The sequence below is a fragment of the Dreissena polymorpha genome, chromosome 13 (assembly GCF_020536995.1).
Source record: "Dreissena polymorpha isolate Duluth1 chromosome 13, UMN_Dpol_1.0, whole genome shotgun sequence".
Taxonomy (NCBI): Eukaryota; Metazoa; Mollusca; class Bivalvia; order Myida; family Dreissenidae; genus Dreissena; species Dreissena polymorpha.
In genome coordinates, this window is record NC_068367.1 from 20383482 (window position 1) to 20396651 (window position 13170).

At 35.6% G+C, this 13170-nt stretch overlaps 1 protein-coding gene across 1 annotated transcript in view; it reads left to right on the forward strand.

The window, feature by feature from the left end:
* The window catches only part of LOC127855510 (late secretory pathway protein AVL9 homolog), a 38541-nt gene that overhangs the window by 10907 nt on the left and 14464 nt on the right, over window positions 1–13170 (forward strand). The window contains exons 6-13 of the mRNA XM_052391167.1: window positions 1811–1900; window positions 2818–2887; window positions 3501–3615; window positions 5873–6344; window positions 7659–7931; window positions 9386–9536; window positions 10050–10243; window positions 12611–12745. Of these exons, the coding sequence (XP_052247127.1) occupies window positions 1811–1900; window positions 2818–2887; window positions 3501–3615; window positions 5873–6344; window positions 7659–7931; window positions 9386–9536; window positions 10050–10243; window positions 12611–12745 (1500 nt within the window). The remainder of the gene's footprint in view (window positions 1–1810; window positions 1901–2817; window positions 2888–3500; window positions 3616–5872; window positions 6345–7658; window positions 7932–9385; window positions 9537–10049; window positions 10244–12610; window positions 12746–13170) is intronic.

Consider the following 13170-nt stretch of genomic DNA (forward strand, 5'->3'; position numbering starts at 1 on the left):
CTTTGGCACTCAGAATGCATGAAATATTATCACTTTGCGGATTGAACTACTTCAGCATTTCTCAAGCATTTGAACTTCCATGTGTCAGCAAAATAAAGCAGCTCACGATTTCATCGCCCGCCAAAGGCGTTGTCCCTGCGTTTGTCTGTCAGTCCCTCTGGCACAAAATTGTGAAAATTGCAGGAAATATCAATTCAACAAATTTGCTTGTTTAACCAAAGTTATCCACGCTTTCTTGAGTTATTTGCCCGTTAACATATGAGTCTAAGAAAACTGGGAATAATGCATGTGCGTAGCCTGCACAGGCTAATCAGGGACAACACATTCCACTTTAATGCCATTTTTCGTTTAAAGTCTTTTCTTAGCAAAAATCCAATTTAGGCGGAAAGTGTTGTCCCTTATTAGCCAGTGCGGACTGCACAGGCTAATCTTGGACGACACTTTACGCACATGCATTATGCCCAGTTTTCTCAGAACTCGACTCATATCTGTAAGTGCAGTGTGGGTTAGAAGCCACGTTTGTGTCAAAGGAAAAGTTGGGGAGAGGTTAGAATCCACTAACCGCATAAGGAATGTTCAAACAAAGGTAAAATTTAGCAGAAGTAGTCACATACATCTCTTCCTTACTGTATGTGCTAGTTCAAAGGGACCTTTTTACAGATGTTGGCATGTATCAAAGTTTGTAATAAAATGCTTTAAATTGATAGATGCAAACATCAGAACTAAAGAGTTCCATATCAAACAAAAAGAATTACAGAAAAATAAAAAAAAGTCATCCACATCTGACTCTTGGAGTGAAAGTCTAGCGCTTTTATCTCTCGGCCATCAGTGCTGGCGTAAAATTACCTGTATTTTATTCGTAATATAGGCAGTCCTGATAATGTCACAAAATATTACGATAACAACAGAACTCTCCAAATTATTCAATCGTTTTGCGTTTGAAACGGTTGATAATTTTGCGGTTTTTAAATCATCATATATACATATAATTTATATTTTAGTGCATGTTTAATGTTCAGTCTTACTGTTTCCTGGCAGAATACATAACCGTAACGAAAATTTACAAATCTGAAACATTTTTTTTTCAATTTTGTCAATTCACTAAAACGTGAAAAGGCCCCTTTAAATTGATGGTCTTTTCCACATCACATTAGGAGATTAACCCTTTGCATGCTGGAAAATTTTTCGTCTGCTTAAATGTCGTCTGCTGAATTTCTAAAATTAGCATTTTCTTCCATTTTTTTCAAAGAATACTATCAGAATAGCAAACAGTTTGGATCCTGATGAGACGCCACGTTCTGTGGCGTCTCATCTGGATCCAAACTGTTTGCAAAGGCCTTCAAAATTCGGTTCCCGCACTGAAAGGGTTAAAGCATCTTTAGTGAGAATACCCGCATCACAACCGTACGTCAATTACATGGAATCTATATATAGTGTGTTTCAACATTTCAAAAACAACAAAATCTGTAGAGACAAGCGTCCAACTCTATAGCTACACTGTGGTTGTCACTTTTAATCAGAAATCATGTATTTTAATGGTGTATTTTCTTATTTTTTCAACTCTGATGCCGCAGCATTATTTAAACAAGGCAAATAAGCAATTTATGGAAAAACTGAAATGCGAATAAGTCATCAAAACAATAATTTTCCTTTTCAGAAATAAAAAAAACGACTATTGGAACTTGATTATTTAGCAAATTCTCTCTGTAAATGGTGTGTAGAAGTCATCAAGTTTGGATTTTTTTTAATGTGACCTTTGACAAGGTCTGTCGAAGCAGCTTGTTTTAAATATAACCTTGACATTTTGCAGGTGTTCTTGGGGATGAATATCAAAGAACTGGTGCAGACGTACAGACATCGTGTTATGACCCTCTTCAAGCTTGTTCTTCTGGAGAGAAGGGTACGTAGAAAATTGGAAGCAAAACGCCATATGCATTTATGGAGGATTTATTGATTTGTTTGAATGGATTGGCTCATGATGTGGTTGATTCTTATGATTGGTTGATTATTTCACAATTCTCCAGATCAGGTTTTGTACATTGGGTAACCTTTAATTTATTTGCATTTATGTGCACTGAATTCATTGAGCATGTTCACAAATTGTGTGTGTGTGTTATTTAGACATGTACAAGCCCCTTATAATTATGATCGATTAAATGACTAGCATGTGTATTTGTATAATCGGCCCTCTTAATGGTTTAAGTGACAAGAATAAAAACACACAGTCATGTTTTATATGTCAATCTATAGTTAAATGTGTATTCTTGGACATACCAACAAAAACTGCATTTATATCAGCAATGTTTTGACAAAATACTGGCTAGACTTCTAAGCTCCCAGTAGTAAAATGTATCATGTATAAAGTTTCTCATAATATCGTCCCTTTTGATTGGTTGCTACGGCTGCGCATTTGATTGTTCTTTAAATAGATTCTCAAACAGAAAATGAAACTCTTGCTCATATATGTTCATAAAATATTTTTACATATTTTTCACAAAAAAACGGTTTATAAAACATTTGATAAACCTACTAATGAAATAATGAATGATAACAAACTTATACAATTGTGTGTTACGTATTTTAAAAATCCTAGCATCACCCTGGAATAAACATGACCTACTTTCCAATGAAAACAGAAAATCATGAAAATGATCGTCGTAATTTTCATTAATCAACAATTAATAGATTAAAACTTCTAAAAATTGAAAAACATTAATTAACTGTCCAGTTTTTCTTGAGTGTTTTTCTTTACATTCATGAGGAGGGCCGTAACTATGAGAATAAGAGATAACTGATTCTTTTATTGGTTGATTCCAGGTATTGTTCACTGGCTCGCCTGTTGAGAGGCTAGCAAACACCATGTTGACAATACTTTCATTATATCCAGGTATGACCAGAAAATTTATAGAAAATTAGGACTTATAAAATAAATACCTTAATTTATGTATGAAACGGATAAGGTTGGAAATTAAGGAATGAAATCCATATGAGGCAACAATTTAAATTCTTTAATCAAAATGATTGGAATTGAAGTAATTAATGGCTGTATTTATCTAGAATCAATAATATAATGATCATAGTTGAGAAAAAAAGCAACTACACAAATTGATTCATGAACCTTGTGGTATTTAAACTGATTTAAATAACTATAAAAATCGTAAACATCCAAGAACGTTTTTACAACATTACAGTACTTTTATTAAAATTTTGCATTCTCTTTGCTGTCCTTTTAACCCTTTACCAGTTCGATATGTATTTTGAGACACATGTGGTCCCTAAGAAAGTTAAATTTAATTAAAGACCATTCTTACTAGATTCAAGTTGTAAAGTCTTCAGTTCTTACCCTTAGGTGCTCATGAGCAGCGAACAGCATAAAACCTGAACAGACTGCGAGTTACTCACAGGCTGTTCTGGTTTTATGGTGGTTGCAAAAGCCATTTCCACTTGGCTTTTTATGGGAGAAAGGGTTAATTCATTTCAATTCCTACACTTCTTGTCAGGCATGATAGAACAAGGACTGGCAGAGTGCACGAGTTACGGAGGTGACAGAAACATCAGCCCGACATTGAGACACACCGGGGTGGGGGAGGAGGCAGAGGAATTTCTGGAGATCAGGTTTGATATTTGTATAAATTTGAATATATAAGCCCCGCTCTGGGAAAACAGGGCTTAATGCATTTACGTAAAGTGTCAACCCTGATTAGCCTGTGCAATTTGCACAGGCTAATCAAGGAAGAAACTTCTGGCTTCAATGCTATATTTGGATTAAAGGAAGTTTTGTTTTAGTGAAAATCCAGTGCATGAGGATGTTTTTTTCCCTGATTAGCCTGTGCATACTGCACAGGCTCATATGGGAGAACAATTAGCCCTGTTTTCTCAGGACAAGGCTTATTTATATTGATTTGAAGATATCTTTTGCACTAACTTAATTTGTATTTTGCATTTATGTTGTTTTCTTTACATTTACAAAAGGTGAATGCATTAATGGTTAACTTTGTACTTGTTTCTTTCTAAATCAGAATGTTTGTATGCCCCTAGCATGATCTGCATGTATCATATATTAACTGGACTTGCCCGTCCTTTTACTCCTTGTTTGTTTGTTTGTTCATCTATACTGCTTAACTCAAAATGACAGGTTTTGTTTAACATACATGAGGCCTCATACGAAGCCCTTATTCTTCAACAGATGACGTCTTTGAACACCATCAGCACATGACTTCATTGTGACCATGACATTGGTCTAATTTTGGACTAAGACTAATTCAGAAGGTCCAACAATTCTTGGTTAACCAAAAATGATGCGTTTGCCTAACGTCAATTCTGTTTGTATCAAGGCTTGGATACTTGCATGGCTGATGTCTTTTGATGTTATCAAAACACCCACACTTTAGCAAACTACATTTTGACCTTGACACTTTCCGACATTTGGACTTCAATTCATAACATGAATTCCGCTTGTTTCATAACACCAATACCGCTTGTTACATGACATGAATACAGCTTGTTCCATAACACCAATGCTGCTTGTTACATAATATCAATACGGCATGTTACATAACATCAATACGGCATGTTACATAACATCAATACCGCATGTTACATAACATCCATACTGCTTGTAACATAACATGAATACCGCTTGTTACATAACATCAATACAGCTTGTTACATAACATCAATACCACTTGTTACATAACATCAATACTGCTTGTTACATAACATCAATACAGCTTGTTACATAACATGAATACCGCTTGTTCCATAACACCAATACCGCTTGTTACATAACACCAATACTGCTTGTTACATAACATCAATACTGCTTGTTACATAACATTAATGCTAATTGTTTCATAACATCAATACCACTTGTTACATAGCTGTGATACTGCTTGTTACATAGCTTTGATGTTTTTGAACACCATCAACACACTCACATCACTTGACCTCATTGTCAACTTGACCTTGACCTATTTTTTGGACTTAAACTAATTCAGAATGCGAAATATGGTTAACCCAAAATGATGTATTTTATGTAACATCAATTACACTCACAACTAAACTTTGATACTTGCATGGATGTTATTTATGAATACTTTCAACACACTTATATCATCTGACCTCATTTTGACCTTGACATTAACATACTTTCGGATTTCTTAAATTATTTTAAGTGATTTTGAATTTCTCGAGATAAGGTTCCATATTGTATGAGCACTTGAAGTAATGTTTCAAAGTTTGGAAATCCAGTAATGATATTTAATAAATATCTGAAGTAATATTTTTTAAAGTTTGCTTCTGGAACACATTATCTCATTAGGAACGGTCCAGGGTTTTACGTTTAAGCCATTGTCTAGTTAGTTTAAACCTATTTATTTTAGCTTGATGGCATAGAAAGCCCAAGACTTGTGTGAAATGCTCTCGAGTCCATTTTTCCTGGGCCTAGAACCAGTACTTGGTGTCTATAGGGGAAATCTAAAGAACGCTTTCACAGTGGGGATTGAACCCAATACCTTTTGATCGCTGGGTGGACACCATATCCACTTCACCACTGCAAAGTGGTTTAGTTGTAGGGCCCTTGACTTGAAGGTCCCTGGTTTAAATCCAAATCATACCACTGAAATGGATATGCGCAAAGAACCACTCCATTCAGAGTTCTGAAAGGGTATTTAGCCAATTAGTTGTGGCTGAATATTGCATGTTTAATTAACGGAGAAAGGGGCAGTGGGTAAATTACAGATTCGGCCAAAGATTGAAGATGTACAATCAATTTCAGTTTTAAAACCTGAAACCTTTAGCCTGTTTTTTTTACTTTCAGATATACTGGTGAAGACTTTATACCTAAAACCTTTTACTTTTCCTTTAAATTCAGATATACAGGTGATCTAAGTCCAGATATAAGTGGGCTGTCAGGTACAGATTCGGTGGAGGCGGTGGAACCAGCGTCCCCCACCATTGATCGTGGACTGGACCAACCAAGTTTTCCTATGAATGCTGCAGAATCACTAAAAAGTATCAACAACCAGTCAAGCCTTGGGAGAAGTAGCTCTAAAAAAGGTTTACAAATCCACACTGCTGGCAGAAAATGTGATAAGGATAGCAGTGATAGTTCAAAAGATTTGCACAAAAATCCTGCACAGTCTGTGATCGAAACCAAAACCGTTGATAACTTAGACTATGTAGATGATTACTATGCAAAAGACGCAAAATCCATTGATGGTAATCCATGTGATAATGCTAAGTTAAGGATCAACTTGAGTATAAAGGAGAGTGATGGTCGTCGATTAGTGATGGCAGAAGACGTTAACCTGCTTACAGGAATAACCACATATGAAGCTGTACAGGTCAGACATTTGAGACAGTTAATGAATATGTAAAAAAACAAACGGAAACGTTTTAAAGTGGAGAAATTGTTTGTAATGTACATTTCAATGATCAAAATACAAAACAGGAGTGAAATCAGTAAAGTGATAAGATTTTTATATTATTTGTAAAGGGGCTAAATATGATGTAGTTTTTAAAAGCCCATAAACACTCAAAATCAACGAATATTTCTTACAGTATTTCGAAAAAAAAGTTTACACATAAAAAATCAATGTTCCTTATAGCAATAGCCAAAATTACAGCTCTAGATGTGGTCTGGTTACATAGATTTGATTCGATACAAAATGCTTGCTTTTTATGCCCCCGGTAGGGTGGCATATAGCAGTTGAACTGTCTATCAGTATGTCAGTATGTCCGTCCGTCCGAAAAAAAACTTTAACATTGGCCATAACTTTTGCAATATTGAAGATAGCAACTTGATATTTGGCATGCATGTGTATCTCATGAAGCTGCACATTTTGAGTGGTGGAAGTTCAATGTTAAGGTCATACTTCAAGGTCAATGGTAAAGAAAAAAAGCGGCGCAATAGGGGGCATTGTGTTTCTGACGAACACTACTCTTGTTTATTTTTTGTGTCACAATATATGATGTGAATTTCCAGCTACAATATCTGAATATTTAAGAGAGAACACAAGATTGGTATCGCTCAACTTCGAAAGCAAGCTGTAGTTCTCATGAATATGTCGTTCTTCCGACACTGCCCGAAGTCAGTCTGGCGTTCACTCGTAAATGTTCGGATATCGTGGCAGGCAAATAACATGGAATATATTGCCAAACAATTTTTGTTTCTCGTTAAATCTTTGTTACAATGCCACATCTAGCATTGAAATTTTGGCTATTGCTATTAATAATACAGATGTTTTATGGGTTAATTTTATTTTACAAAATATTTTGTAAATATAATCGTTGATTTTGAGTATTAATGTTACTTAAAAGGTTGAATGTACAGTACTCTAGTTAACTCTTTAAACGGGACCTTTTCAAGCGTAGCCATAATAATTCATTTCAGAGAAAAATCCAATCTAATATGTTTAAGTGAAATAAACCTAATTAACCCTCCTTAGAGCTGATGCCAATTAAAATAATGCGAGTTATATTTCATGTCTTACAATACAGTTTAAAAAATAAAATCAACAACATCACAAGGCTATTATTTTATTTTGTTAACAGTATTATGACCTATGGAATGTTTTCTGTCAAGTTATCTTGTTGTTGTTTCTTTGGCATTTTTTTGGTAAAAATTTTGCTTATTTATTGACACATATCTATTCAAGGAAGGGAAAAGCATTCCAAAAAACGGGTCTGTGATTAACATAGAAAAATGTTCGCTCGAAGTTTCCGAAAACCATTTCGGAAGCCTGCCAAAAGAAATCCATAGAAAAGACTTAGAAGAAAATATCGAGGATCTGGACTCGCCGGAGAGCTTGAGCAAAATCGATAAAGAAGATTGCTTTTCCTGGGAGGACGACCATTTGTCTTTAGCCATCAATACGGATCGCTCCAGTCTACAACTGGACGAGACGTCTGGCTTAGCATCATCATTTAAGGTTTGTTAGTGTTTGTTTTTGTTTAAAATCAGGGCAAGTATTCTGCCCCATTAGTATATAGTATATTTTTTCCCCAAATGGAACCTAAAAATTCCTAATTGAATGTTAAAAAAGAATTATTTTTTTTAGATCTCAACTTTTAGTTCATCTCCCATCCAGGGCTACAAGTTATACCTTATTTAATATGATATTTATTCTCAATTTTGAAGCATTTGTTAGCAAAACAACAATAACACTGATTTCCCAATCTTGGTCAAAACCCCGCAATTTTTCCCAGTCTAAAGGTACGCGGCCCCATTCCCCAAAAAAACACTGTTGGTGTGCAGCATTTGCATGTTTAAAACAGAATTTGAGTAAAACTTGTTTGGGTCCGATGCCATTTCTTGGCATGCCTAGCCTATTGCGAAGTTAGTGGTTTTCTTATAATACTTAACCCTTTATTGCTCTCATACGCATTTTGACTCATTTGTGTTCCTTAGAAAATCAAATTAAATTAATGAACTGTCTTTATATATCCAAGTTTTAAAGGCTTTAATATATTTGCCTTATAAGTTGATATAAAAGCCTTTACCTAATAAAAATTATTAATAATGAGGCACATATATTCATATAATGTACATTTTTGTAGGTAAATATGTTTCGCTACTTGATTTTATATACTGGAACCAACATCATTTCATTTTTATTATCCATCACTAAAGGCAAAGGAATATAGTTTTGGTGTCTGTCCGTCCGTTCGTCTGTCAGTACATCTGTCTGTCCATGTGTCTGTCACAAGCTTTTCAGGTGTACATCTCATAAACTATGTAAGATTTCAAGATTTAACTTCTTTGATGTATAGCTATCATTCAGGAGAAGTGCCAATAACCCTGCACTTTCTTAATTAAGAGTTATTACCCTTAGTTGTTTTTATGCCCATGGATCGAATGATAAGGGGTATATTGTTTTTGGCCTGTTTGTCTGTCTGTCTGTCATTGTATGTGTGTGTCTGTCTGTCCCAAAACTTTAACCTTGGTCATAACTTTTGCAATATTGAAGACAGCAACTTGATTTTTGGCATGCATCTGTATCTCATGGAGCTGCACATTTTGAGTGGTGAAAGGTCAAGGTCATCCTTCAAGGTCAAAGGTCAAATTTGGCAATATTGAAGATAGCAACTTGATATTTGGCATGCATGTGTATCTCAGGGAGCTGCACATTTTGAGTGGTGAAAGGTCAAGGTCATCCTTCAAGGTCAAAGGTCAAATATATGGCTTCAAAGCGCAGTAGTGGGCATTGTGTTTCACAAACACAGCTCTTGTTTCTATGATGTAACTTTTCACTTTGGGCTACATCTCAGATACGACACAAGATGTCAACATGGAGCTTAATGGGTTTATAGATATCAATAAACATAATTGCAATCCATAAAAACAATAGCCCTACATTTTGTTATTTTGCGTGTTGAATTTAAGGACATGCCGAATTTAGAGCAGACAATGAGTAGAGCTGGGCAAGGTCAAGGTCAGGCTACAGACTTGGATGGTTCCAGACGAGGTGGCCAAAGCGACACTGATGTCACTAACAGAGTGGAACCAGTCAGAGGGACAAATGGTTTGAGCCCAGGTAAGAAGACTTAATGACAAGTTTTTTATGTCCCCGGTAGGGTGGCAGTTAGCAGTTAAACTGTCCGACAGTCCGTCCGTCCGAAAACTTTAACATTGGCTGTAACTTTTGCAATATTGAAGATAGCAACTTGATATTTGACGTGCATGTGTATCTCAATGAGCTGCACATTTTGAAGGGTGAAAGGTCAAGGTCATCCTTCAAGGTCAAAGGTAAAAAAAAACAAATTCAAGGGAAGTAACAAGCTTTAAAGGGAGATAATTTATATTTATCATTTGGCAGGTACAGATAATTTTCACAAGGGAAGTAATATTTTTTAAAGGGATATAATAAATAAAATAAAAAATCAAAGCGGCACAGTAGGAGGCATTGAGTTTCTGACAAACACATCTCTTGTACTATCACAATTTTTACAGAACGTCAGGGTTTTTTTCTTAAAGAATTGCTGTATTTCCTACTGCCTCTATGATCAGACCTGCATCAAATTAATCACAAAGCATCTTATTTTTGTAGGAGTAAAGGCTGCCGCTATTAAAAGTCGTCTAACCAGTGCCATCAGTGGACTTGGTATAAAGCAGAAATTTGCACAAAAGCCTGGCTCAAGGGAGACAAGTGGGCCTTCATCTCCGACAAATTCTACAGAGTTCATTCCCTTGCCGTTCATTCAGCAAGACGACTTGGGCTTCCCGTTGGCAGTGTTCACAAAGGTTGTAGTTAATTTTAAACCTCTTTAGTGCATCAAGAGCCTAATGCTTATTGAAATGTTCTCAAGTCCATTTCTTGGGTAGAACCATGCAGTCCCTGGTGTCTTTGAGGGTCTTTTTGAGATCTAAAGAATGCTCTCACAGGGGGTTCAAACCCTTGGCCTCCCAATGGCAAGGCTGAAACGGAACAGCTGCGTTGTAACCATTAAAAAAAGCCAATATTGTATTATTTACTAGTATTTTTATTTTAAGCTCATAACATTAGGTATGAAGTAATTTTTTGATGAGTTTTATGTGTGGCATTAGCGTTTAACCAAAGTTAGAAGCATTTCACTTGGGTTCATCTAAATGAAAGCAGCTGTTGATAAAAGATCCCTTCCAAGATTAGTAGCACTTTTATGCATTTAAGCCCAGTGGACTCTCCCATCCTTCTATAAATGTTTAGTTTGCATGTATTTTAGTTTTATCTCACAACTGGTCCCCGGGCTCAGTACTTAACCCATTTATACCCAGTGGACTCTCCCATCCTTCTAAATTGGATCAATATATTTCCAAAATTAGGGATGTCTAGTATATTTATTTCTATATTTAGAATATTTCTTACAGAAATTCCTTTAAGCAAACAGCGCAGACCCTGATGAGATGCCGCATCATGCAGCGTCTCATCAGGGTCTACGCTGTTTGCCAAGGCCTTTTTTCTAGACGCTAGGCATAAATGGGTTATTTTGATAATTGAAATCTGCAGTGATTGCCTTGGTATTCAATAATGACATTCTCTAGTAACATTTACTTCCATTGACTGATCTCACAATAATAAAGAATCCTTAATTGTCACATTTCCTCAATCCATATCATGATCAAACTATTTCGATACTCGCATGTTTTTATGCCCCCGGTAGGGTGGCATATAGCAGTTGAACTGTCCGTCAGTATGTCAGTGTGTCAGTATGTCAGTCAGTCTGTCCGTCCGTCCGAAAAAAACTTTAACATTGGCCATAACTTTTTCACTATTGAAGATAGCAACTTGATATTTGGCATGCATGTGCATCTCATGGAGCTGCACATTTTGAGTGGTGAAAGGTGAAGGTCAAGGTCATCCTTTAAGGTCAAATGTCTAATTTATGGCGTCTGTCCGTCCGAAAACTTTAACATTGGCCATAACTTTTTTAATATTGAAGATAGCAACTTGATATTTGGCATGCATGTGTATCTCATAGAGCTGAACATTTTGAGTGGTGAAAGGTGATGGTCATCCTTTAAGGTCAAATGTCAAATATATGGCGTCTGTCCGTCCGAAAACTTTAACATTGGCCATAACTTTTTTAATATTGAAGATAGCAACTTGATATTTGGCATGCATGTGAATTTCATGAAGCTGCACATTTTGAGTGGTGGAAGTTCAAGGTCATCCTTCAAGGTCAAAGGTCAATTATTTTTTTTTAAATCAAAGCGGTGTTCTCATGAAGCTGCACATTTTGAGTGGTAGTAGTCCAAGGTCATCCTTCAAGGTCAAGGTCATCCTTCAAGGTCAAAGGTCAAAAAATAATAATAATAAATTCAAAGCGGCGTTCTCATGAAGCTGCACATTTTGAGTGGTGGAGTTCAAGGTCAAGGTCACCCTTCAAGGTCAAGGTCATCTTTCAAGGTCAAAGGTAAAAAAAAATAATTCAAAGCGGCATTATCATGAAGCTGCACATTTTGAGTGGTGGAAGTTCAAGGTCAAGGTCATCCTTCAAGGTCAAAGGTCAAAAATGAAATTCAAAGCGGCGTTCTCATACAGTTGCACATTTTGAGTGGTGGAAGTTCAAGGTCAAGGTCATCCTTCAAGGTCAAAGGTAAAAAAATAATAATTTCAAAGCGCCACAATAGGGGGCATTGTGTTTCTGACGAACACATCACTTGTTTTAAATATTCCCAGTTAATTACCCAGTACATTTCAACAGCTTAAGGGAGATTTTGAGCAAAACCACAATACATTGAGTAACAATATATTTTTAACAGCTAAAATCTATGTGATCTGAAGAGAAAATCTGTACAAATATGCCTTAAGATGAAAAACTTGAACATGCACAACTACTCTTTTCTGAAGAGGAAATATGTATATTTATTGTCAGAAATTAGTAGGATGGATGTACAACATCTTATATTTAAAGTGAAAACATGTAAAAATATTCCTTATTTTTAAGGGGAAACATGTAAAAAAAAATCAAAAAGGTGCAACATTTAAAAAATGAAAAAAAGTAAGTAGGAAACATATCAAAAAATGTTTTAAGAGGAAAGATTTAATAAAGTCTTTCCTTTGCAGGAAATTTTATCAAATTAAAAATGACACATGTAAACATATTTTAAAAGGAAATTTTTCTTCTGCAGGGAGTTGTGTGCTTCCCGTATCTGTCCTTGCAATACTATGACCTTCTCAACGATGTGAACATACGGGGGTTTCTCATCGGTGCAACCAACATGCTCTTTCGACAGAAAAGACATTTAACCGACATTGTGGTCGATGTAAGTATAAGATCTAGTACACATAGGTACCGCTGTCGAAAGCCATTGTTGCGTATGGCGACCAAATTGCAAAATTGGCGACAGTTTTTCAAAATTGGCGATGTTTTAAAAGAGAATGTCTTTTCTTTGTTCTTTTTTTTACGTACAAAAGTAGCTGTATTGTGAAGCCATTTTGCGGCATGCAATTACTGTAGCAGAGTAAGCATTGTTTGTTTTCATATGATAATACAGATGAGAGACGGTTTAAAACTAAAAGATTAAGTTTTAACATCACAGCATGAGTTTTTTGCTTAGTTTGGCACAAACACAATGGTTTAAAATCTTAGTTAACAATATTGATTTTTAATTTTCTTACTAATTTTATCACATAGCTTTTCTGTTGGTTTTTATAGCATGGAATTAATTTTTATGGTAAATTTATAGTC